This window comes from Apiospora phragmitis (genome assembly GCF_038363925.1).
Source record: "Apiospora phragmitis strain CBS 135458 chromosome Unknown utg000006l:1.0-5683423.0:1.0-5690449.0, whole genome shotgun sequence".
NCBI classification, from domain to species: domain Eukaryota; kingdom Fungi; phylum Ascomycota; class Sordariomycetes; order Amphisphaeriales; family Apiosporaceae; genus Apiospora; species Apiospora phragmitis.
Window position 1 is genome coordinate 2,074,217 of NW_027117404.1, and position 25,210 is coordinate 2,099,426.

General features: G+C 52.9%; 6 protein-coding genes across 6 annotated transcripts; 1 reads left to right on the plus strand and 5 right to left on the minus strand.

Annotated features, from left to right (window-relative positions):
* Window positions 1–3,469: 3,469 nt before the first annotated feature.
* Window positions 3,470–5,218, minus strand: PG994_005901 (fatty acid desaturase; the record flags this gene model as incomplete). Its single annotated transcript, XM_066857310.1, has 2 exons — window positions 3,470–4,960; window positions 5,027–5,218. The coding sequence occupies 2 exons, from the start codon at window positions 5,216–5,218 to the stop codon at window positions 3,470–3,472; spliced, it is 1,683 nt and encodes a 560-aa protein (XP_066716579.1).
* A 3,108-nt stretch (window positions 5,219–8,326) lies between these two features.
* On the minus strand, window positions 8,327–10,047 carry PG994_005902 (dihydrolipoyl dehydrogenase; the record flags this gene model as incomplete). Its single annotated transcript, XM_066857311.1, has 3 exons — window positions 8,327–9,729; window positions 9,805–9,863; window positions 9,986–10,047. 3 exons carry the CDS (start codon window positions 10,045–10,047, stop codon window positions 8,327–8,329), a joined length of 1,524 nt encoding a protein of 507 aa, XP_066716580.1.
* A 495-nt stretch (window positions 10,048–10,542) lies between these two features.
* Window positions 10,543–12,927, minus strand: PG994_005903 (nuclear protein (Sgd1); the record flags this gene model as incomplete). Its single annotated transcript, XM_066857312.1, has 3 exons — window positions 10,543–10,908; window positions 10,962–11,985; window positions 12,071–12,927. 3 exons carry the CDS (start codon window positions 12,925–12,927, stop codon window positions 10,543–10,545), a joined length of 2,247 nt encoding a protein of 748 aa, XP_066716581.1.
* Window positions 12,928–13,662: 735 nt separating this feature from the next.
* On the plus strand, window positions 13,663–14,211 carry PG994_005904 (uncharacterized protein; the record flags this gene model as incomplete). The annotated part of the gene is made up of 3 exons (XM_066857313.1): window positions 13,663–13,686; window positions 13,768–13,846; window positions 13,916–14,211. The coding sequence occupies 3 exons, from the start codon at window positions 13,663–13,665 to the stop codon at window positions 14,209–14,211; spliced, it is 399 nt and encodes a 132-aa protein (XP_066716582.1).
* A 426-nt stretch (window positions 14,212–14,637) lies between these two features.
* PG994_005905 (uncharacterized protein) lies at window positions 14,638–14,859 on the minus strand (the record flags this gene model as incomplete). Its single annotated transcript, XM_066857314.1, has 1 exon — window positions 14,638–14,859. The coding sequence occupies one exon, from the start codon at window positions 14,857–14,859 to the stop codon at window positions 14,638–14,640; it is 222 nt and encodes a 73-aa protein (XP_066716583.1).
* A 2,817-nt stretch (window positions 14,860–17,676) lies between these two features.
* On the minus strand, window positions 17,677–19,653 carry PG994_005906 (RNA-binding protein; the record flags this gene model as incomplete). The annotated part of the gene is made up of 7 exons (XM_066857315.1): window positions 17,677–17,961; window positions 18,019–18,467; window positions 18,545–18,596; window positions 18,664–18,843; window positions 18,900–18,993; window positions 19,164–19,230; window positions 19,290–19,653. 7 exons carry the CDS (start codon window positions 19,651–19,653, stop codon window positions 17,677–17,679), a joined length of 1,491 nt encoding a protein of 496 aa, XP_066716584.1.
* Between the last annotated feature and the right edge of the window lie 5,557 nt (window positions 19,654–25,210).

Sequence of the window (25,210 nt, forward strand, 5' to 3'; positions counted from 1 at the left end):
TAGGAAACGGGTTGAGTGTGCGGCGGCTTCCAGATACACCCAAGACGAGTGTTTCCGCGATGATTTCTTGGCGATCGGAGTACACGAGATTTTGATGAGCGATATGGGCTTGAGAGGAGGACGCTGGAATGAGGCTGATACAAGCAAAAGCAGGGATTGGGGAGACGGGAGGGGAGGCTCTCCAATGTTGTGGCGTCACTTCACTTGGTTACCTAAACTTCCAAAGGAGGGGAGTTCCAAGTTGCTTGGCCACCACTCGAGAAGAAGTTGGGTTCGGGGACATCTACATGCGGCGAGGTCACCCAACTTTCGCGTATAACGCCCCTTAGGATTCAGAAAGTCCAGTGTCAAATCAACCAGCGTTGGTTGGGTTTAGGTAAGTCAATCAATGGCCCATGCAAATATTGGAGAAGCTATGCCCACCTTAGGCCGGCCTACATTGATCGCTGCTGGCTGCTCCAGTCAGGTAACCTTAGGTACTTGGCCACGAGACCTCGGGCCGCCAGTGGGGCCGAGCTACTCTTGACTCGGGCATGCCACCTGCAGTCACTTTCCACCGCCTCCTGCTCACTGAAATGACTTGGGACATTCGTAAGTCGATTCGTACATACGCCGAGACCCATGGGCCGATCGTCAAGCCCAATGCTTATCTCTCCTCCACAAACAGCAAGCGGTGCATGGGGGACCATTTGCAACGTCAGACCCCATATGCTGGACGAAAGGAGTAACAGCGTGTGTCTTATACTGTTATCGTACTTCCGCTTGCTGGGGCGAGACTCACGGACCAATACCAACAGCTCGTTAGATAGCCCCAAGAACACATTCTTGTCCAATGTGAGCCATGTTTGCTTGATCACCCGCAAATACCTTACCTGCGATGTCGTCCCGTTGGCGCCATGTCGATGCCGGAAGCACGTGTAGTCCCTCGTCCTTGAATTCACTGGCTCGCTGCTGCATGTGCATGCATTACATACCTGATCTAATCTAGAATCTGATCATTCTCGACCCCCGTACGTACAGCTTGGCTTCCAAAAATAGATCCTGGCAGCCTCATCCTACCCCCAACCATACAACCCACAAGCATGCTGTTTCTTTCTGGGGTGTTGTATAGGTCTAGACCGTTGCCTGGTACGTCTTACATATCGGATATTTCTTAACCTTAGGGCTTTGGCGGCCCGGTTTCTGTTCTTATAGTCATCGGTACCGACCCAAGGTGTATTCAACTATGGGCCCAATGTCGGGTTTCGCTCACAGGGCCTCGCCTGGACCTCAGCTACGACACATAAGTTTATAATGCGGAAAATGCTGGTAAGAGTAACAGCGTCATCCGATATGCGTCAAGATAGCTGGCACAGGGTCAACGTGTTTTGCACTAATATCTGTAGCCTCGCATTGAATTGGCAGACTTTGGTTCTTAGAGCCGGGGGATTCAAAGACCAGTCAGTGGTTACGATCTATTTTGATTGACAGCGGCTGCGGGAGACGTCGCTGTTTGCTGCGCAGGTAGAGCCCAAAAAGCCTGTATCACCCCTGTGGGATGAGACGTTGTGTTGTACTTGAATCTGGTGCCCAAAACCGACAGCAAGTAACCAGCGGACAATTTACTGTAGAAGGCTCCCTGTTGACCTTCAGCATCTATCAACCGTGGGCGCCTAGCCCCGGATTAGTTCTTCTCCTGTTTGCCTTTGCCTTTACTGTTGCTCGGATCATCCCTGCGCCAGGATGTATCCGAGCCGCCGCCAGCTCGATCTTTGTTGTTTCGGGCTGCCATATCAGCACGTTTCGCAAATGCGTCATGCCATTCACATTCAGCCTCGTTATACCTAGGTATCTACTTGGGGGCTTTGGTTCGGGTTACATTCTTGCCTCGCGCTTTAGCGATGCGTTCCGCTGCTTTCTCGTCCATCTTGGCCGGCGACATAGCACTCGGGGTCCAAGGTCTGGTCGGGTCCTATCACCAAGTAGGTTCGTGTCGGAGAGGTCCGACAATGGGTCTCTCCACCAGGAGAGGCTGCTGTTAAACATATGAGAGGATGTGGCTGTAGCCTCTGGCCCTGCTATTTTACGAATTTATACCTTCGCGACCCTTGAAGAGTCTTCTTAGACCAACGGACACTCGTTGGGGCTGATCCGTAATCCCGGTTCGGTCTTGACCAGACACTGGAATTTGTATTCCCCGACTCTTCTTGCAAGGCGTATTGTCATATGGTTCATTGGGAACAAGTCCATTACATGACGATTGGCTGGGATTATTAATGGGGTACTCATATGTAGACCATGTTATCTGGGATTGGCACGCGCCATCGCTGGTTGGCGCGCCTGTGAAGCTACACGAAGCAAGTGGTGGTACAGCACGGATTTTCGAGATATACAGCGAGGCAACTACTCCGGAGATGCAGCCACGAAGTAGATCGACGCACGATATATGGCAAACTTTGAATATGCCGTGATTGGCGAGCCCCTATATTTCCATGCGTCGGGATGCGAGTGACTGCGGCATGACAACAGGCCCTTGCTTTGCGTCAGTCCCGGCCTCGGAGCGAAACCGCATCCTTCTGACTGACTCCTGGCACACCTTGCTTTCGGACATCGGAGATACGACTTACGTCTTACTTGAGGGTCCCAGTCACAAGGTATCAAACACGTAAGAAAACCAGTAATGAAAGTGCCCTGCAGCAGGACCGGTGCTCTCAGAAGCCCAGACACATGGTACCACGAACGTACCATGCAAGGGAGACAGAAGCAGGTGACATGCTACATTTTCGATCTTCGTTCAGGGGCGTGATTTCCTTCGATCGGTTGTTTATCCGCCATGACATATGTCTTTGGCTGGACCCTGTTCATGTCCACGCCGGCAGACACAGTGCCCCGGCTGATGTGAAGAGCAGGGAGGCCCAGCATGCTCCAAGCCATCGAAGACAGCGCTTGAATCTGCTGTAGTAAGGAAGACTGTTCACACACTAACCCCCCTGCCCGCTACCCGCTAAGCCCGAAAAATGCTACCCTATAGCATGAAGCAACATATACGTAGGTCTACCTTGTAAGCTCCTCTATGCACATCCATAGCCTTGACGAGTTCCTGCAGCCACTCCTCGTTGACGCTATCAAGGAACGACCGGGAATATGATGGGAAATAAGGTTGCACAAATGATTAGTCGCCAACCAAGTGAGATGCAGCCCCCTTCTCCTGCTGTATCACCCCGTGCGACTAGTAATCAAGGAGGTACTGAGATTCTCTCTGGGTTTCTATGTCTGGGGCTAACCTGCTCCGTGTAAGTCTTTTGCCTCTGCTGGGACGACTTGGCACCGAAGCCGAGCTGGAAGGGGATAAGGGGGTCATGGGTATTGAGCATGCCGCAACACACATAAGGGTTCACCAGAAGCACATCACAGCGAAAAGCGAACGTTGTGTTGAAATGAATGAATACAGTTTGGTCTAGGAGCCTATCTATTTCCACCCCCCCCCTCCTCAGTGGGCGTGGCTATGCAGTGGCTCTTCACTCTTTGTTATGACTTCCTGGCATTTGGCGAGAACGGCGGCCTGTCGTGACACCTCCCCGAGTCGTCCCACGACTTGCCCGTTGCCTTCCACAAACCCGTATAGGGCGTAAGGGATGTTTACATCATCGCAAAAGGCCTGCACGAGCTTCTGCGCGCGCCTCAAATTGTGGCGTGGCATACGTGGGTACAGATGATGGATGACCTGGAACTGCAGGCCCCCATGGAAGAAATCCAGCCACTGTGGACAGTCAATATCCATGGTGGTACGAAGCATCTTCTGGGGAAACGATTCGTGGGCTCCCAGATCTGACGTGCTCATGGCAAAATGGGAGAGGCAGATCTGAGCGTGCAAGGGCATGGTAATCATATGGCTGATCATGACGTACACGAAGCGGTCCCAGCCGGTAGGGATAGACTTGTAGACGACACCGTAACCGAACCAGTACCAGAATACACACTGCCCGACTATTTCGAACCATCGGTGCCACCAGGCAGGCCCCTTCCTTGGGCCTTGGCCCTTCAGGAGAAACTCCCAGGACAGGCGGTACAGATTGAAGCGGCCAAAGGTGAGCAACACGTAGTACGAGTATTTCTGGATGCCGATCAAAAACTTGGCCGCAGCATCGTACTCCATGACACGGTCGTAGTACGTGGACTTCAGGTTGCCCAGAAGTCGATGCGACACGGCCATAAAGGGCATATGCTCAATATCCGGATCGTGCTCGGGAGAGTTGGTCACGATGTGGTGAACATTGTGGTTTCTCTTCCACCAACCCAAAGACAATCCACCAAAATAGTCGGCCATGATGTAGCCGAGGACGGAGTCGACTTGGAAGTTATGCGTGATGCCCATGTGACCGGCATCATGAACCGTAAAGGCCACTTGGTGCCAGAAACAGCCGAGGCAAAAAGCGCTCAGGGGGTACCAGCCCCACTGCAAAAAAAGCAGAAAGCCTCCGAACATGAGACTGTACCGGAACAGCTCGATGGCATATGAAGCATAGTTGCACTGGTACAGGCCCTCGCTCTTGACCTGCTCATGCAGCGCACGGTACTTTTTCACAATTTCATCTTGAGTGGTGAAATCCAAAGAAGGATATTTATCCAAATCCAGAGAGATCTTCTTGTTGGTTTCCCTATCAAAGAATGCCATGACGGTGTCGTCTCCAGGAGGAGTTGCCGGAGTGGTAGAGCCCTTGGCTGCAGCAGGGCGGTTGCGCAGACTCGCTTCGTCGTTATCGAAGATAGGTGACGGGTCACGGGAGATGGATGGACTCGAAGCGCCGGCGGATGCGAGAGGAGATTCCGAGACATCGCCATCGGTGTCGTCGCCAGCGTTGTCGTCCTCGGCGGCCCGGAACTTTCCGCCTTGGATGGGCGGTACGAAGTTGGTCCATCTGCCCTCGATCCTGCCAATACGGTAGCGGTCCATCTGCTGTCTGGCTTCGGCGAGTGAATGCTGAAGCCGAGGAGGTCAGGAGTGGTGCACGACAGGAAGCAACGCAGCTTGGGCGGGGGAGGGAACCAACACGGTGATTTCATCGGTAGCGTCTCTGCCCACCATATGCAGGATAGCCTTGTCGCCACCGGGATGATAGGCTAGCCAAGGGTCGGCCTTGACGACGAATTGGTCGAGGATAATGAGCTTCCTGCCGTCGGCAATCATGGCCTCGATGTCTCTCCGCGACATGAGGGGATATGTCCTCGGCGCCGCCATGTTTACGTCGTCACAATCCAAGTAGCTAAAGAGAGTGGCGGGGGGATTTCTCCTCCTTTACCTGCACACATATAGAAAACGAATGTGTTTGTTAGAGGCCAATTGGCAAGTGATAGGTGAGAAGAAGAAGAAGAAGAAGGGAGGATAGAAATATCGTACTAAGTGGTGGTGGGTGGCGGGACGGGAGGGAAGGAACGGGCAGGGCGGGATGTCGGGCGGTTTAAAGCCTCCGGATGTGTTAAGTACTTAAGAATCAGACTATTTCGGCGGTGAGGAATTAATAAGAATGCGATTTTGGGGATGGCGTGTTTTCCAGGCCATGTTTAGTCCAGCAGCAAGAGCCAATCGGGTTGGAGATTTCCCAGAGGTATATCGTTCATCTGATGTTTTTCTAAGCTTCATTTTGCCCGATTCCCACCACCAGCAGTGCAGATCCCAGCCACTCGGCAGGCCCCCGCATTCCTGCAAGTAGAACTGCATTGAAACAAACCCCCACCTGGTCCTGACTTCTAGCAGCTAGCCCCTCTACCCGGCGGCGAACTGTTGAACCCTCGAGCTACCCTTACCCTCTACTACCTGCGGGATGCCGACGCAAACCTTTGGACTACGCTGTCTAGCAACCTCAATCCCTCGACTGGTGAGCCGTCAGGAAGAAGTACATGCAGGTAGGTAGGTATGAGTCTGACTTTGGTGATACAACGAATACGTATTGGACGCTGGCAAGTATCTGACCTCTGCTCGCCTCATGTCATGGAGAGAGGCTGCTTGCCTGTACTGTTGTTTTACACGGCTGGCCGTACGGGCCACGGGTTTGCTATCTCTTTACGGAGTAGATGCCACAGGCTTGACAAATGACTGCCTCGACTCACAATAAGAACAATCATCCTAGTGTTGAAGACTCTTCACATCTTGTCATTTTCAACTCCCCTCCATCTGCCACCTGCGTCGTACATCATCTTGTCAACCAATATGGCGTGGATTTCACCTGCAGCAGCAACAACTCCCTTCATCGCGCCCTACTACTGTCAGGGGGGCCAACACAGCTACTATTGCGTCCCCGGTCGCTGCTTCCATGGTCCGAATGGTCAATACTTGGGCAATCTGGGCATAAGCATGGCTCAGCCTCAACCTCTTATGTACAACGATCGTGAGTTCTAGTATCCGTATTCCGATTCTCCTGGTTGCGGGTAGCTGAACCCAGAGGTTTGTAGATCAACAAGTCTTCGGCGCGCTTGGCCAACCCATCATGTAGGCTTGTCTCTCCCCCCTTCCTTCACGGGAATCACAGTACAAGAGAGAGGATGAAAAGCAAGCTGACTACAAGCTGAGACAGCCAGAGCTTCGTAAACCAGAACTTCATGCTGGCCCCGCAACATAACAGGGCACACCTTATCCCGGCACATGCGGCGGCGCTGCGCTGGCCGGTGAATGCGTTGCCAGCAGCGAACTGCCCCTGTACACGCCTGGATGTGCCGCTCCTCGGCGACGGCCAGAAGACTACTACCCCCTCCGCGGCTTCAGGCTCATCACGGTGGCTCGGTTCCTGGGCTGGAGTACATCCCGGTTCTCTGCGATGGATGGCCCGACTACGGCTCTAGAACCAACCACGCCGTAGCTCCCCCCATTTGCGACCGCTGTTGAGCATCGTGTTGAAAAAGCCTAGACTAAAGTACATATCAGAATGGAACCTGTTCTTTGCAGTGAAATCTAGACGGCCCTTCTTACCCTAGGGCGTATGTATATATCTATGGGTGAATGGGCGAGTGCTGCTTCCGCCCCTGCCATTCAGGCTCAACGGGGTCGTCCGTTCATATGGCCCGAAGTTGATGCGCCTGCATAGGACCCTTTTATATCGTGTTCGTCCTCGAGGAAGGTCATATCAAACCCGGTGAAACAATCAACCTAGGCTGAGCAGATCTCAGCGTGAACCAAGAAATTCGCCCCAAACGGGTGGACACGCAAGCAGTAGTCACTACATCCTGAGCCGGATGGCTTCATGTCACGCCAGTCCAATACCGTTTGTCGTATGATCGAGGGCCAAGAGTACGTATAATTCCTGGTTGGATGCCCACAGAAGGTGTTCGCACTTACAGAGATATGCTCGGAATATCCTCTGGCTTCTTGGAGAGATCGGTTTTGGCAAGCAAGACTTGTCTTCTGTCCATGCTATTACGTCTCGTTCTCGGTCAAGCCACCCATCGGCATCCGTTTTTGGGGACCAGTAGCTCTACCACATGCTCGAGGCTACCTGCCAACGGTGCTATAACATCATAAGCCCATGGATGGCTAGAACCCATCCGATATGCTGGCCAGCAGCGCACTCTACAAGCAACAAACAGATGGTCGCGAATAAAGTAGACAATCTAAAGCTGCCTACACAACTCACGCTCACTAGTACCGGCCCGTCCTATCTCGCTGAGACAGATATCACCACCTACAACGTGAATTAATCTGATGCAAAGGGGTCAGTTCGTCTCGCTTACGAGTGTATACTGTTCATACATATCTATCAGACAAAACTAGTAGTTCTCTTGGGGTCCCCTTACCACGCTCACACCCACACACATAACCAAGCCCTCCGATGCCGCCCCTGAACCGTACGATCTCCTGGATGTACACATATGAGAAGAGCCAGCCATGGTTGCTATACCCTGTCTACCAATTTGCCTGGGAAATTGTATACGTTCTTCAATTCTCTATAATTTTATAGCACAACCTTACGTGGCTGTCTTGATGACGCTCCACCCCCCCCTTTCTGGCAATCGCTTGCAATTTCCCTCCCGGTACGGCAACTGCTGTTGATACAAATAGTCTAAGATTGATCTTACCTTGCGCAAGTTTCTATCCCGAGAGACAACTATCCATCACGCGGCTTCATTTCATCCATACTGCCTCTATGCCAAAGGCCGATTTGACGTCCAACACAGAGTGTCATAATTATAACACACGGGACCAAAAAAAAGCCTAAACAAATATACGCGATAAGACATATGCAACCTTGATTAGGACCGATCTACCCTCATTGTACCTATTTAACAAGTACAGGACCATCTAATTGTACACCGAGACACCCGCCTTAAGTTTCATGTTGCTTCACTTTTAGGGGTCTTAGTAGTGGATAGCCTTGGAGTACGTAGCCATAGCTGCCTCCTTGAAGGCCTCGGCGAGCGTGGGGTGAGCGTGGCATGTGCGGGCAATATCCTCAGTAGAGGCACCGTACTCCAGCGCCAGGGTAGCCTCAGCAATCATCTCACCAGCGTTGGGGCCGACAATGTGGCAGCCCAAGAGCCTGTCGGTCTCGGGGTCCGCGAGCATCTTGACCATACCATCCGTGTCGAGGTTGGTCTTGGCACGCGAGTTGGCGCTGAAGGGGAAGTTGCCAACCTTGTAGGGGATGTTGGCATCCTTGAGCTCCTGCTCGTTCTGACCAACCCAGGCAACCTCGGGATGGGTGTACATGACGGAGGGGATGACGCCATAGTTGACGTGGCCGTAACCCTTCTTGATGTACTCGACGGCGGCAACGGCCTCCTCCTCGGCCTTGTGGGCAAGCATAGGGCCGAAAGTGCAGTCTCCAATGCAGCGAATGTGGGAGTGCTTGGTGCGGTACTCGGAGTCAATGACGACACGGCCGCGGTCGTCCAGCTCCAGACCAATGTTCTCAAGACCGAGACCGGCAGTGTATGGGCGGCGGCCGATGGCGACCAGGACAACCTCGGCATCCAAAGTCTCGGGCTTGCCGCCCTTGGCAGAGTCAACCTCGAGCTTGATCTTCTCGCCGGTCTTGTCACCACTGACAACCTTGGTGCCCAGCTTGAACTCCATGCCCTGCTTCTTCAGGAGCTTCTGGATCGTCTTGGCCACCTCGTTATCCATACCAGGGCCACCGATCTGGTTCAGGAACTCAACAACGGTAACCTTGGCACCCAGGCGCGACCAGACGGAACCCATCTCCAGACCAATGATACCACCACCAATGACGATCATGGATTCGGGGACCTTCTTGAGCGCCAAAGCGCCGGTGCTGGTAATGACGCGCTCCTCGTCAAACTCGAGGCCGGGGAAGGGAGTAGACTCGGAACCGGTGGCGATCAGGATGTTCTTGCCGACGACGCTGGTCTCGCCTCCATCGTTGAGGGCGACCTTGATCTCGTTCTCGCTGGCGAAGGTGCCGGTGCCCTTGATGTACTCGACGCCGTTCTTCTTGAAGAGGAATTCGATACCCTTGGTGAGGCCGGAGACGGAAGTATCCTTGGCCTTCATCATGGCATCGAGGTTGAGCTTGACATCGCCGACATCGATACCGCGGTTCTTGGTGTCGTGGAGGATGGAGTGGTACATATGCGAGTTGTTGAGGAGGGACTTGGAGGGGATGCAGCCGACGTTCAGGCAAGTACCACCGAGCGCACCGCGCTTCTCGATACAGGTGACCTTGAGGCCTTCCTGGCCGGCCTTAATAGCGGCCACATAGCCGGCAACACCACCACCGATGATGACCAGGTCCTTCTCCTCTGTAGCGACGAATTAATGACTGCGCCATTATTGGGCGGGTACGGGTTATAAGGTAGCTGGTCATAGTGACGCACCTGCTTGCGAAGCGTATCCTCGTCGCCATCGTGTTGACGGGCTGACGATTGTGGGTAAACTGGGAGAACAATCGTGTCAGTTGGTTGCGCATGCGATTGATTGTTGGCTGACAGCTCCGGAAGCTCCAGGATGCTTGCCGGCTCGAAGGAAATATGACATAAGGCGAGAGGGCCGACTCACGAGGACTGTTTGATGAAAGCCGAACGGGCAGCCGTCCGCGTTATTAAGCGACTGGCCAGCATTGTGTCAAGAGGGAGAAACGAGGGGCCGGAGGGAAGGTGAGAGGTGTTGTCGGAAGAGATCTGGAGACAACAACAAAAAAAGAGTTGAGGATAGTCTTCAATGGCAAAAAAAAAAAACGGTTGCAGGCGGACGGACGGGGACGCAGAGCGAGAATGAGCTATGTATCTTCCGCCTTTGCCTTTTGGTGCTAGCCTAAACGCAATTGGAGCCCCCGGGACGAATGCTGGCTCTGGGATTTTTGGCGGCCCGTGCTGCCAACCAGTCCAAAACTCGGGTTTTCGCCGCCAATGGGCTGTATCCCGGGAATAGCCGGCCTTGCCAGCTACTGAAAGCCATTCTTAATCTGAACGTGATAACTCATGTGAATAGCACTCTGGAATATAGGGGGTAGACCGGGTTTTATTATTTTATACAACTAGCTACTGGCCTTGATTACATCCTCCACGATCCTAATCGCCCGCGCGCACTGCCGTTTATTGGCCTTGATTTTGTCTTTATCGGTGCCCCAAGAATCGTGTTTTCCTGACGTATTTGTCAAGGAAATGCACTATTCCAGTGGCTAAGCCGAGTTCCGCTTGCAGCGCGGTGCCAAAGATGCTCTGGAGCTGTTCCTCCTTCTCGGCCATCTGGAGAACCGTGACGAGCATCATCTCCACGAACCAACGGGTTTTCTCCTGCAACGCAACCAGGTTCCGGTACTTTAGGATTTCGAGGCTGAGACTGCGGTTGGCTACCAGAGATCCGTAGAACTTCGAGACATTGAAAAGGCTTTGGATACTGTATTCCTCGTCCTCTTCCTCGTCGTCCAGATCGTTGCCCATGTCGATTTCCTCCCCATCTTGCGGAACAGCTGCGTCAGGCTGTGACGGAATTGGAACGCCATCTCGCGGTGGATGCAGAACCGGCTGGCTACTAGCCAGTAGTAAGGGTTGTAGTCTGCTAGTCGTTCGCCGCTGCGCACAATCACTTCGGGGATCTCTTTCCGCTGGTGCTTGTTGAGCCGCAGTCTGTTGATGAGAAGTTCGGCGTTTTCGTAACCAGTTGCCGAGTGAAGGGCGACAAAGATGCGCTGTTTGACATCCGTATTGAACCCCTGCGCCTTAGCTAGCTGCCACAGGTCGGGTATACCCAGGTCGTCGTTATCGGCCAGGAGGTCATCTGTATCATCCTCCTCCTCGCCCTTTTCTGGGGCCTGTTTGTCTGCCTCGTTCTTGGTCTTACCAGCCCAGCTCGCACCGGTAACCCACCATTTGCCGTGCGTATCGGCGTTCTCAATGTCCTTGAGGCCTATACGGAGCGGCCGTACCTCACGTGGTCCACTAAGAGCCCCGATTCGCTTTCTGATCTGCGTTCGCTGTTCTGTGATATGCTTGTTGCGGGCAGCAGCCTTGCTCTTGCTACTCTGCAGCTTCTTCATCTCCTCGATCATAAAACTAGTCCTTACAGACATGTTCTTGAGATCAGCAGGCTTAACCATGCCAATGATCTCCTTGAGTGACTGGGGATCTTCACGCCTAAGTGCTGGACCGCAAGATTGAATGATTTTGAGCAGTAATTCCGTGTTGAGCTCCGAAAGATTGCCCAGGAACAAGCGTACATAGTCGAAGACCAGGAGCGAGGCGACAAGCTGCATGTTGTACAGTTCCGCCAACAGAGCCATAATATGCTTTGAGGCCGCATCCGATTGATCTCCCGATGCTCTGTCATGGTGCTCCTTGAAGATCAACACGAGGCGCTCGATAAGGAGCTCGGAAACGTGGTCGGCCAAGGTCTTCTGCGCACCAGCTATGAAGCCAGCAACCATGGCGAAGAACGCGTCGGGACGTTTCTCAGGCGAACAGACCAAGGCAATAATCAAATCGATCAGTACAGTGGTGACACTGCGTCTTGCGAACTTATCATACAGACCCGAGAACTCCTTCAGGATGCCGACCATGCTCTCGTCGGTCAGCCTGTTGATGAGACCCTGAACACGGCGGCGCAACTGAGCCTCTGTTTCATCGACAGAGCCTGCTTGCTTACGCAGGGAGGGGAGGGACGTATTTGGCAACACCAGTACCAGTAGTGGGCGCAACAAACGGGTTCTCTCGTTGGCGGGGCGCGGCCTTAGCTGGGCCCTCGTCGTCATCGTCACCCGAAAACCCCTCGAATTCGTCATCGTCATCTCCCTGTGCAGCAGCCTCGGCTTTCCGTCGCTTCTGGGAGAGCCATTCGTCTGCCTCGGCCTTCCTTTTGGTTCTAATAGTTGCCTCGAGATTGTCGCCGTCACTCCCTTCATCGATATCGCCAAGAATGTCGCCTAAACCATCTTCATCGAATGCTTTTGATGACTTGCCCTTTTTCAGGCCAAGTTTCTTCTCCAAAGCAGCAATCTCGGCGTCTTCGTCCTCCAGTTTCCGCTTCTCCGGCTGGGGAGGCTCCGAGCCTTGCCCCGGCCTCCTTGGCGGTTCTTCCTCCTCATCACTCTCGAAGGCGTCAGAGGCCCCTTCCTCATCTTCCGAAAAGGGGTTGTCAAAGCCGCCCTCGTCGCTTTCAAAGGCATCAGAGGCGCCTTCTTCATCTTCGGAGAACGGGTTGTCAATACCACCATCGTTATCGTCTTCGTCATCGTTGCCAGCTTTTTGTGCCGGCTTCGGACGCGGCACAGGTACGGGCTGTGGCCTCTTCCTCACTGACTTGGCAGGGGCAGCAGGTCGCGGCCTTTGCGCAAATGTCTGGTGCTGCTTCTTCTGCACTCTCTGGTCTTTCCTCTGGTCTTTACGCGAGCTCTGTTGCCTAAAGCCGCCTCGACCGCTACGACCACTGCTCGAACCCGCACCATGCGGATCTATTTTCTGCAGCAACGTGGCTGGGAGCGTCAATTTATTGTTTGGCGCCATGGTGACTCTCTGTTCGTTCAAGATGAGAGAAACAGCGAGGCTAAGGTGACTGCCAAGCTATAAAAAATATCCCAAAGCCCCCACAGCGGGAAGACCCACTATTACTTTCGCCCAGAAGATGAAATCCATGGAGTTTATTCTGACCGCAGTCAAGTAAGTACCAATGAATAAGGTGGCCAGGCAGTTTTCAAGTTTATTGCAGTGGTGGATAATCAAATAAATAATACCCTCACTGTCCAAGCATTTCCTCTGTATCCTCCTAAATAGGCCCGCAAGCCCGGTAGGTATGTGGAAGCATGTACAGCTACGCCGGTAGGTTATAAGCTACAAGGCAGGTGTACAGGTGTACTAATCGACTGTTGAGTCAACAGCTATGCCGAATGAAGACTTACTTGTCCCATTGCATATTTCGTTATTGAATTGAGATACTATAAGCAACCAAGTCTATACTACCACGAAATCGGCTCTGAGATGCCAATTGCTTCACTGCTTTATTCAATTGAAGCATCCTTTGTTGGAATTGCGGGTGCGGCGGTACAGTACGGCGCCCCAGGCTAGGGAGGTGGTTAAATCGGATTAGGCGCATTGCGGGGCGTCAATTCTCCTTCCCACATGCATTCAGTGCAGGTGTGCTGATATAGAGCGAACATAAGTCCCCGCAGTCTGGCTGGAATTTGTGACATTGTCGCAAACCAGAAGCACAGTCCGCCCACACTTACGAGGTGATATTCCAAAATGGGCCATCTCAGCAACGACGAGGTAATTGGATCCCACTTGCCCCCCTGAGAAACACACAGATATACGTGCGACGGTTACTGACCATACGCGCGCGCCCATCAGTTCTTCACAAAACTCGTCGAGCTCTTCGATAGCCGGAAAGGCAAGGATCATGGCCACATCTTCCTGACCCAGAAGCGATGTATGTATGCATGATATACACCACCCGTACATTTCGGGACGCTGGGGGAACTAACACCTCATCGTGAAGTATCCTACGACCAACCGCCGCTGCCCGAACCTACCAGTGACACTATCCTCCCCGACCTGCACCCGCCGCGGCCGTTGCCGGTGCTGATCCGGGCGACCAACGGCAAGGGCAAGGAGAACCGCGCCAAGAAGATCAAGCTGTCGACAGTCGTCGACCCTGAGGCGCTCCCCGCCTTCTTTGAGCGGTATGCCGACGTTTGCAAGGCTGGCATGACGACGCTGAAGCCCCGCGATCGCAGCAAGAGAAAGACCAAGGCCAAGAAGAAGAAGACCACGACGGGGGCCGTGGGAGCGTGAGGGTCGACTGTTTCCGCGAACCTATTGCGCTCGGGAGGCCTCGGACATTGATGGTAGTCATCGGCCAGAGCTTGGGGAAGTTCGGGATACGACATGAAAAGCGCCCCGCCACCGAGACGCTGGTCATAAAAGGATGTAAAATGACAGGTTGGCTTGCGAGACGGCTACGGTCGCCATTCTCCTGAGGTTGGCGGTGATTATTGACGGAAGCACCTGCCATTCACGAGTGAAAATACACTCCGCTGAGGTCCTCCACCTCCTCGAGGTATATACCAGGAGCATGCATAGTTGCCCTGAAGAATAGGGAGATGGTACTCCAATAGATACGATGACTAGCTCGACTACAGAGTGTTATTCAAGGAAAGATCTAGACACATCTTGCCCCACTACTTCCCACTCCCTCCCCAAGCTATCCTCTGTCCGTGACTACTGCTCCTCATTGTCCTCCTCGAGGCTCTCCAAAACCTCCCTGATCTCCCTGCAGTCGTCGCACTCGCTCTTGGTTGGCTTCCGCGGGTTCCCCACGTACATGCAGAGGCTTGCTGGGCACTCGGTATCGGGGTCTTGGCTCTCGCAGCTGGCCAGCTTCTTGTAAGCCGTCCAAACCCTCTTGCACCGTGTGCATCGGAGGGGATGTAGCTCGCACATCCGACTCGTCTTTTCGGTTGGGGTTTTCTTCCTCGCCGAAAGCCTACGAGTTTGGAGCTGGCAGGTATCGATAATTTCGGTGGGGGGAGGCGAAGGATACCAATGAAAAGGAGAACCTGATTAATTGTTTCTACCGGGCCTGCAGGCAATCGGAGCAAGTAAAGCGTGGTGTATGCTATGGTATGTTGTACTAGCCGATCAAATGTGATTGACTGATCATTCCGAGCCTTGATCGAGACAAGGTGATCGGCCCCTCGAGTAGCAGCGAGGAAAGAGGAATGTGTAGCTGTGGTATCGATCGACTAAAAAACTGTATCGCAGCACTTGGGCTTCGAGAGCTGGAGTAATCTGTTTCTGGGGGTGGTCGTACAACGTCGTAGCTCATATAGAGTCTGAAGCTTCTGCTGGGAGAGCCCATCATGGTCTGCTTCTCTGAGCGGTGGTGAATGGGGAGAAGTCACCCGGAAATAGGACACATAATGACTCCGATAGTGCACCGCTGGCTTGTGGTGTCGTCCGGCCATGGCCACGGGGATCGGGAAGATGTAACTGTTTGCCGGTGTTCATGACATGTCGAGAGTCAACTTGAACCATGATAAGGCGGAAGTGTCTTTCTTTTGTGTGTTTGTGTGTGTGTGTGTTTGTCAACGTGGTTGACCATCTGTTGACCGCTAGCGAACTGGAAGCGAACGGCTGTAGAAACCGCTCGCTCGCTGCATTTGTTCGATCGTATTGTTTGTGTTATTTCATCGTTCGCCAATGGTGTTGGTGATGCCTTTAGACAGATGGATATACTACGTTTGTCAAGCTGTATGGGACAGTCTTCTGCGCAGGAGAAGGGATGGGCCGCGCCCGCCTCCCCTCCCTCCTTGTTTGTTCTCATACCATCGGCAACCCCCTGACGTAGTACTCTGCTACAGCAAACCCAGCCATCACTTGAGGAGCCCCCATCCGTCGCCCCGTGGGTTACTTCCTACTGGCATGGTGTGGGCTGGGTTAAAAACAAATGTGCTTCTTCCAGTTATTGTTCTCCCGCATGTCACATCGACGTACCATCTCCCTAGCCAATATGGCTGGCTCTGCTAGGCGCTAGGTTTAATGTATACAGCCTTGGAAATTTCCAGAAGCTCTCAAGTATTGTTCTTATCATTGAGGCCTTCTGGGATTTTCCGTCTTTCTAGCATGTCCGCTCCGGTCTGACAGCGCATGTTAGTTAGCATAGGAGACCACGTATTTCGTCCTTTCGATTTTCGAAGCAACCATGTCTCATCAGTCCGAAAAAGAGGCATTGCCTTTACCGAGAAAGCTGATCAAGCATCTTGGGGGCACAACCAAGTGCCTCTCGAATAGGTCAAGGAGCACAACGGTTTCTGTACTATACCACACTACCTCTACCTCAACTCCTTCTGCCGCGTGCGGGGCGAAGTATTGTTCGGCGTGACAGGGCTCAGGTGAGCTTCCACTCGAGATCGATGACACGCCAGAGACTAATGTATTATTTACTATGCTCTAGACTGATGGGCTGTTGCCGATGTACACGATCTAGATACCATATCCCCTCCGGTTCATGCTGAACAAAGCACCACCCGGCTGCTGAAGTAGACCGATCGAAACGTCCAGCTTCCGCGACCAGTGACACTACGCAGATATCGAGTCCAATCCGAGATCGAACAACCGTAAGAGCCGGCTATGGTCTGTTGAATACGTTTGGGAAGCCATCGTAATGCACAGCACAAGCGACACACCACCTCCTTCTCTGAGAGGAAGGAGTGGTCCGCAGGAGATACGGCAGCCTTTCGCACCCAAAACTTCAGCACACTGCTCAACACGACGGGCGATACCAAACACCCAGAACTAAGAAGCGCGGTTCAGTTTAGCTTCCTTCTACATATGCTGTATCTGTAAAGCTGTTTATGATGAGGTTCCTGCCTGCCGAGCCTACATTGCTGTGGACCGGCCGTGAGGCCATGCTTCTTTCTATATAACAAAATCGTGCCAAAAATGGATCCAAGCAGGGGTCGTCGCCAAGTCTCCAAAGCCGTGTAGTGATTCCGGTCTTCCGTGACCACCACCATGTATACCATCATACATCAGTAGAACGATGAATGCGACTCATACAGTGAGCGCTGCAAAACAATGCCGCCAGATATTGAAAAAGAAGCAATCGGTCGGCTCCCGTCCGGTACAGCCCATGCACACATCATTGCTCAAGTCCTACGCTTTCCTCACAATCCTTACCATGGTCGTGTCGCGTACCAATCCAACGCCCGTACAAGCGTCCGTAACTTAGCCACCACCTAGCCTGGAGAAATCAGATGCTATTTCAAATACAATCTAGGTAAAGCCCTCCGATTTTTCCCATTTCCTAGCATCGTAACCACTGCATCGAGAGATACCATAATCGAGACGAGAAACGACCAACATTGGCGTCCAGCGAGATGGCGGAGTCGAGAGGAGTGGCATCGGTCACGCAGCCATACCCTAGACTATGCCTAGTGTATAACATGGCCGAGGCGCACATGTGTACATGATCCCGTTGTTCACCTCACCTTAAGACTCCAATGTGACCCTCCTCCTTAAACCCCCTGCCCTTCCCAACTTCCAACTGTGGGGTTCAACTTCACCGGAAAAGTAGAGCGAGCGGTAGCACTGAAGAAATTGTACAGTATTATGTAACAAAAAGAAAAGGAAAAGAGACTGCCCGAACGTTATTTTAGCAGCCGGGTGTTGAGACTGAAGAACGAGTGAAACATTGGAAAAGGCCACCGTCGATGGTTCAGCCATGTGAATGGTGACTTGTCTTTGCCTGCAGCATCATCACATGATCTGGTCCTGCGTCAGGCCGCCGTGGGCGTCGGTTTCCATCATGTCGCTTCCGCCAGGAGTCCGGTATTTAGCGAAGCTAAGACCAAGGGGTCGGCCGCCGTATTGGTAGCCCTGGAACTTGGAAATGGCCGTCTCCGATGTGTTGGCATCATCAAATCGTACTACACCAGTGCCACGGGATCGGCCGCTTGGCTCGTACTGAATTTCGGCCTGCTCCACCTTTCCGATTGTGGTGAACAACTCGACCAGGTCTTCGTTGCTCGTAGACCATGGAAGCTGGTAAAGTTAGCAAGTAGTCGTATGTATTCGGGAATTAATAATGGTGGCACTCACGTTCCGGACGTAGATTAGTTCGCTCTTCTCTGTACCGGGCTCAGCGTTATCAGTGAATGGGTTAGGTGCGGCGGCAGCAGCAGGTGCACCACCACCGGCATCGAAGCCGGCTCCACCTGGGGGTCCGCCTCCGCCGTACCCTCCTCGCCCACCATAACCTCCGCCGAAACCGCCTCGGCCACCGAAGCCGCCACGGCCGCCAAAGCCACCACCGAAACCGCCTCGACCACCGAAGCCGCCACGGCCACCGAAGCCACCGCCCATGCCGCCACTGCCAGCATAGCGATCTTCACGGACCTCGAGGTTTCGGCCCTGCCAGTTGTAGTTGTTGAATTCTTGTATGGCCGTGCGGGCATCATCGGCCGACTCGAAGACAACGATGCCGGATCCTTTAGGACGTCCATCAGGTCCCATATGAACATCGGCTCTAATGATGGCTCCATTACGGGCTGGAAATGACCCGAAAGTTAGTGGTGGGTGAATTGCAGAAAGCATCGACTAGCTTCCAAGGTTGAAAGTCACATACCGGCTTGTCTGAACAGGTCCTTCAAGTCCTGCCAACCTGCAGTATATGGGAGCTGCGAAGAGGTCAACTTCAGGACCAGATGCCTATATTAGCTGAAAGGGGGGAAGGTGTGGACAAACGTTGGAGACGTAAAGCTGACGTCCGGCACCCATCATACCGCCTGGGGCTCCGCCGCCATAGCCGCCGCTGGGGCCACCGCCGGGGCCGCCTGGACCACCGCCGCCGTAACCGCCTTGCATACCGCCGCCGAAGCCGCCTCGGCCTCCGGGGGCGCTGAATCGAGGTTCCGCCTCACGGTCCTAATCCCAACTTCAATATCGTGCCCGATCGCAATTAACCACACAAGAATCCTTACTTCTCTGACGTAAACGAGGCGTCCCATCAAGTTTTGGTTGCTGAGGGTTGCAACGGCACTTTGCGCCTGGTCCCGCGTTGCATATTCCACAATACTGGTCTTCAGTCAGTTAATGATCCCAAAGAAAGATCTTGAAATGCTGTCAGGCTTACCCGCATCCCTACAAATCCAGCGGACAACGTCCCGACCCGTCAATCCATCAATTCCAACGAAAAAGGGCCAAGAGAAAAGGAACCAAACAAAGAAAAACCAGCCATGAATCACGTGTAGGCGCCCACCTTCGACATTCCATTGGGAAGTAGTAACACGTCGGCAAAGAGAACCTCTCCCGCTAAAAAGTACACAGATCAGCAGCTTTACTCCGACGGTCATGCACTACCGAAAACTTACCCTGTCGCATAAAGTCCTTGAGGTGGTGCCACTTGACGTCGTAGGACAGGTTGCCGACATAGACACGGCGATCCTGCTGCGACTGATCACGGATATTGTTCATCATTTGTTCGCGAGCGACGGCTCGATCCTCGAACGAGCGCTGTGGTGCCCCGAAACCCTGTCCAGATCCTCCTGAGGGAGCGCCGGCGCCAGTCATGGGAGACCGAGAGCGTCGGTTAGACCTGCGGTAATCGTCTCGACTAGGTGACCTGCTGCGGGAATAGGATCGTCGACGGGCCGAGCGACCTGGACTTCTGGATCTTCCTCGACGGGGAGAGCGGGATCTCTCGCGCTGTAGAATATCAGTATCTGATTGGCTCATGAACGCTAGAAGTCTGGCAAGCGGATAGGCTTGCGATAGGTGTATGGGAGTTTGGCAAAAGTAGCAGATGGCAAGAATGCAGCGTGGCCAGAATTTGCAACAAGACGCAGTCTTTCAAGTGCGGCAGTAAAGCATTTTTCTTTGCCAACCTAGGCCCGCAACCACTGGCAAGTTCGACCGTCGAGAGCTAGCAGGAACAGCCTCTCGTGCGAGCTGGGCTGAAGTCAAAGCCAGTTTCCGTAGTTCCAAACGTTCAAGGCTAGTTCGGCCCGTCGAAGAGACTTGCAGCGCCATATCTGGAATCTCGTCGACTGATCCAGATAATAACCTTTCTGACTACTTCTCAGGTGGAGTTGGCTACTTGGTGTTGAAAGTTGCTCACGCGGGGTACTTGCATGGGCAAAGGAAATGCAGGCAACAACAGGTCTAGCGTTGACAGCTGGGAACAATGAATGTTGTTTTATATACTTACAGGGCGGTATGTGTCTCCTGAATCAGCTGTCAAAGTAGCGAGTTAGAATGGTAAAACGATCAAATATAGGATCATGGAGTGGGAATGAGGTCTTGGTGGGTAGAAGTCGGGGACGGGGAAGAAGCCAACTGTGGCAGCTTGACGGGCCGCAGGTGCATACGCGAAGAAGTTGGCCACGACTATATCAGTAGTCGATCAGGAAAGGAAAGGGCTCGGGATGGAATGTATGCGGGAAGTTTGTTTTAATTGATAGCGGCTGTCTTAGAATCGACGGTCCAGCGTCCCAGACAAGTGAGATTTGAGCGAGGCAAGACGAAAGGGACGAGGAAGGGTGCTAGACAGAATGAGGGCTGATTCGATGGAAAGGAATGGTAAGTCGTGCAAAGGGGAGGAGCAGAGGTAGGTGGATTCGGGTAATCTCATAGGCTGTGACAAGAGATGCAGGACAAAGTACTTAGGCAATGGCAGGCAAAGGTGGTAACACGTCAGAGACATTTGTTTTATGCTCCTGAACATGCGGACAAGAAGAAAGATTGGTGGGTGTGGCCTGTAGGGCAAGACTTGGATGCAGTGGACGACGGGCGTATGTACATGAGTGAACGCGAGCCGCGCAGGAGGTGGATGGGTGTGTGGTGTATGCCTGGATGGAGGATGGATGGATGGGCAAGGGGAGGGAAGTGATAGTATCAAGTACTATATCAAGCGCAGCGCAGCCAGCGTGGGCATGGAGGCATTCCAAAGATGGATGGCAAGGTATTCGCAGCTTGCTTTGGGCGAGGTGGATCTACTTACCCATGACGATATACTGTCCAGATCGATATTGTTGGGCGCGGTGCCTCTAAAGGATATCTCGGAGTGACTGAGAATATCACCCCTTCGGCTAAGAGGTCGAGTTCTGCTAGTGGAGGGGTGAGCTTGAGAATCGCTGCATTTCAGAATAGGTACTATGAAGTTGGGGGGGACGGAGGATGGCCAGCCAAGTACAGCATTTTGGGGGGAGAAAGGTACATGGAGGGGGGGATATGGCCGGCAGCGCATCCAGAACCAATACACTGGCCTGGTGCAAGCAAGGCTATTGTATCTGGACTACGGTAGAAATGACCAGCATCAAACCAAGCCAGCGCCAAAAGGCCACCAGCACATTTGATCAGAGACATGCGCCTAAGTGCCGGATAGGGCTGGTGGTGCTATGCTGGTGGTGCTGCCGCCGCCGATGCTCCCTGTTCTGGGACCCCCATCCACCCAATGTACTGTAGCAAGCATTGTGTATCCCGGACAGGCTGACGTGATGCCGGTTGGCACGCACACATCACATAGCCTGCTGCTGGTCTCACAGCCTGCTGCAGGAGAACAACAGACGCGGGCACACAGGCAGGGCAGGACAGGCCAGGCCAGGCCAGGGTGACAGAGGAGAACGTGGTGACGAGGCAGAAGCCGTGAGCGAAACGGGGGTCAGAGACCAAGGAAACACAAGGCGCGTGCATTGCAGCAGCAAGCTCCAATGCAAGTAGAACATACCTGGTTGATGATGATCGAAGGCCGTTTGGACTCGGGATGTTGATTAACTCGGGTCTGGTGCGGTCTGGTCTGGTGTGGAAAAAGAGGCTGCAGCTGAGTAGACTGGATGTGTATGGTTGGAGTCTGGGGCGAGTCTAAAGAGCGATCGCGATTTCTGGGTACGGAACGCGCTTCTCTCTGAGTGCAGGGGTCTAGCAGATCCGCCGGGTGTTTGGTGTGTGTGAGTGTGGTGAGTGTTCTGTTCTCCTGCCTTCTCTCTCTTCTGCTTTGTCCAGTTCTCGAATGGGATTGGGTGGACCGGAGCTGCGAGTGACTGATTGCCTGATTGCTGGGAATTGTCCTCAGGCGGCCACACGAAAGAAAAAGAAAAAGAGGGGTCGTCCGCGCGTTGGAAATTCTGCTTGGCGTACCGGAGTCGAAGCTAGTATCAATTGGATTCTGACCAATCAGTAGGGGAAGCTAGTTGTTGCGCAAGGTAGGTAGCTCAAGGAGGGTACCTTTACAAAGTACCTACTTCGCGATGTACACTGATAGAAAATGAGGGAGCGTTATTTTAGTGCAGGTGTCCATTTTGACTTTCTGATTGGGAAAAGGCTATCAATTGCATGCAGACGGGTTGGATGGATGATGGCGGACCTGGCAGGGGGTCGTTTAAGGTCGGTCCCTTCTATGGGTTACTCGCATTTCCCAAAAGTCTTGTCCCACTTTCTTTCTCATGGACGAAGCTTGAGGTCCCCGACTTGCTGATCATACACCGTGTGAATGTATGAACAAACATGTGTTACTTGCGCAGTCTAGGGGGCCACATGCATATTGACATTATAGGTAAGTCTGGTAGATAAACTAGCAGGACTTGTAGCAGACATGGTAAAGTAGAGCTTACTGCTATCCCCATCTAGGCCAAGGTCTTATTTTTGGAATATAATGTATTGGTCTGGTTTGACGACATGTAGAAACCGTTACGACCTGATATGAACATGCGAAGCGCCCATCAATATTCGGAGTACATACATCGTAGAGGTACAACACAGGCAGTTATCCATTCTTGGCTGTATATCCCTCTCACGCTGGAAATACGGGTCAAGTTGGTCAGCTTTGATGGTGACCCACGTTAACATGCTTGAGAAGCTCCCCTATGCTTTTCCCGCGGGATCAGTTTCGCTATTCAGGCCATATTGGAAGTGTGAGCAGACCATGAGTTGTCGTAGTCGGCGAAACAGGGAGGGGTCGAAGAGGAAGCCCACCCACTAAGATGGCCCGACCCTGTTATTGATAGCAGCTGCGCAGATAGCGACACAGCTCTTTAAACAACTTTTAGTACACATCTCGATTCTGGGAGCTTGATAGTACTTAGGTATTAACCATAGTGTCTGCCAGATCGGTCCAAGTTACTCCAGCTTCTCTCATTGCAGTAAACCTGTTGCAGGCGTGGGGATCCGCCTTGATCGTTCCGTTTTCTCCCTGTCTATCACGTGGCTTGCGTGCATTTCGGAGGCACTAGTGGGTGCGGGTCGTTAGTTTACCATGTCTTGGTCCTCGCGGAATGACTCCTTATTCTTCCTGGATAATGCCTCAATCTAGGCCCAAGCATGCTGCGATTAATTATCCTGGGGCAGAATCGGTGTATAAGGAGGTGTTGGCCATGGGCATATACTCTATTCACGGTAAGCTGCATATATCAAGTTGTCTTCTACAGGTCAGTCATGTTTGCCCACGCCCCTATCCTGGTGTTTGCCATCCATGCTGCCAACCTCTAGAAGAAGTCCCTTAGTGGAGCTCAACGTGTTGGCACCATGCGGTCGGGTTACTGCAATATACCGAGAAAGGAAGGGATATATAACATGTCAAGTCGTACAATGTGCTTCGGCTATTGTGATCGAGGCGCCTTCTCCGGTCACTCCTGTTGCTTTGGGCGGCTCGACTTCGCCAGACACATGGATAAGCACATGAACCCGGGGGCCAGATGGCTGACCGTGGGCTTCAGCGACTTGCCAGTAACCACATTCAAGGTTACCCCTTTACGTATTGCCTAGAGTCATGTGAGCTGTTAAACCAGTGACATGTATTCTTGGAGGCAGCCATGATGGGTGGGCGACATCTCTTAGTTGCCTTTTCTCTGGCCTGCATATGCCTGGCCGTCATGGCATATTCGAGGTACCACAATGTGATGCGGCACTTCAAGCTACAAGTGAAGAAGACAAGTCTAGGAGGACTTTGCTGTCGACCAGCATCAAGTGTCAGTCAAGACGATATGTCTGCCATCCTCATCGGTAAACAGGTATGAGAAAACCAGGTGGGGGGGAGGTCGAGAGCGCTTGAATGTTAGCATGCCTCTCGATACACAATATCTGCCTTCTGTCACCAAGTTCGAGCAAAGCCCATATGACTAGCAACACATGGCCCTGAAGGTACCACGGAGCGGTATGAAAGATTCCCGTCACAGTCACTGCCGAGCCGAAACGTATAAACGTACGATGCGATACCGCTGCAGCTACGATGACCACCACTTTTACATGTTTACCGTTTCCGTTTTGGTGGTGTCCATAGGTAACATGGTGCGAAATACGATGGGTTCTGTCACTTGTCATTTTTACTTGCAGACGTATAGCCCGTCTTCTACTCGATTGAGAGTCCTGCAGCACTGGTGCATATGAGTCAATCCTAACTTAGGCCGTGACTGGCACCGAGTAAACTATACCTTCTTGTGAATACGTACGAGACCAGAGGCAGAACGGGAGGGTCCTTAGAAGGGACGGGAATCTTCTGCAGTTCGCGCCCAGCCTTCTTCACTGCACTGGTGCGAAAGGTATGTCAGTGATGTTTAAGCAAGCACTGGCTGAACGGCCGAGAGGCCGTAAACGTTGATTTCCGATCTGTGCTATCCCATCGCAGCAATCACCAAGAACAACAGTATGCAAGCCTGCCGTACCCGCGTACGTATACTGCATGCACTGGAGCTGCTTTGCTCCGGAGCCGGATCAGCAACCCTGCCTATATCCCGCACTTGCATCGGATCGTCGCCATTGAGGCACAGCGCCGCAATGGGTTCCCAAGCCAGCAGTGAGAAGTTTGGGCCACCGGGCAGGAAGCATCGGCGACAAGCCATCCTATTAGGCGACATAGAGACCCACGGAGCCTGATCTTGCGCAAGGCACCAGATCACTTCCAGCGTGTAGTCAGTGCTGCATATATTTCCTGTTCGGTAGAACGTGCCATGCTATTTCCTGTCCACAAAATCGGCTCCCAGGAAAGATCGTATATACTAGACAGTCACCGATTGGCCTGTCAATCGGTGAAGTGTCTGGCTCACTCGGAGTCCCCGAGCCACTCAACGCTTGCAAGATACCAGTTACGGACAGTGGTCGACCCGCAAGATAGTGGGAAGCCCAGGCATCTCCGATCTTTTGACCCCATCCTTCGGAATATCGAGATCCTATCACATTCAGTTGTCGTTCAGGGCATCTGGAGAGGAGAAACGGAGGTTCGCGGGAGCATCCCGACTAAGATGCTAAGAAACCCGATAGGGGTGGGATAGCCGCGCTGCTTACTCCTAGACAGCCCAGTCCT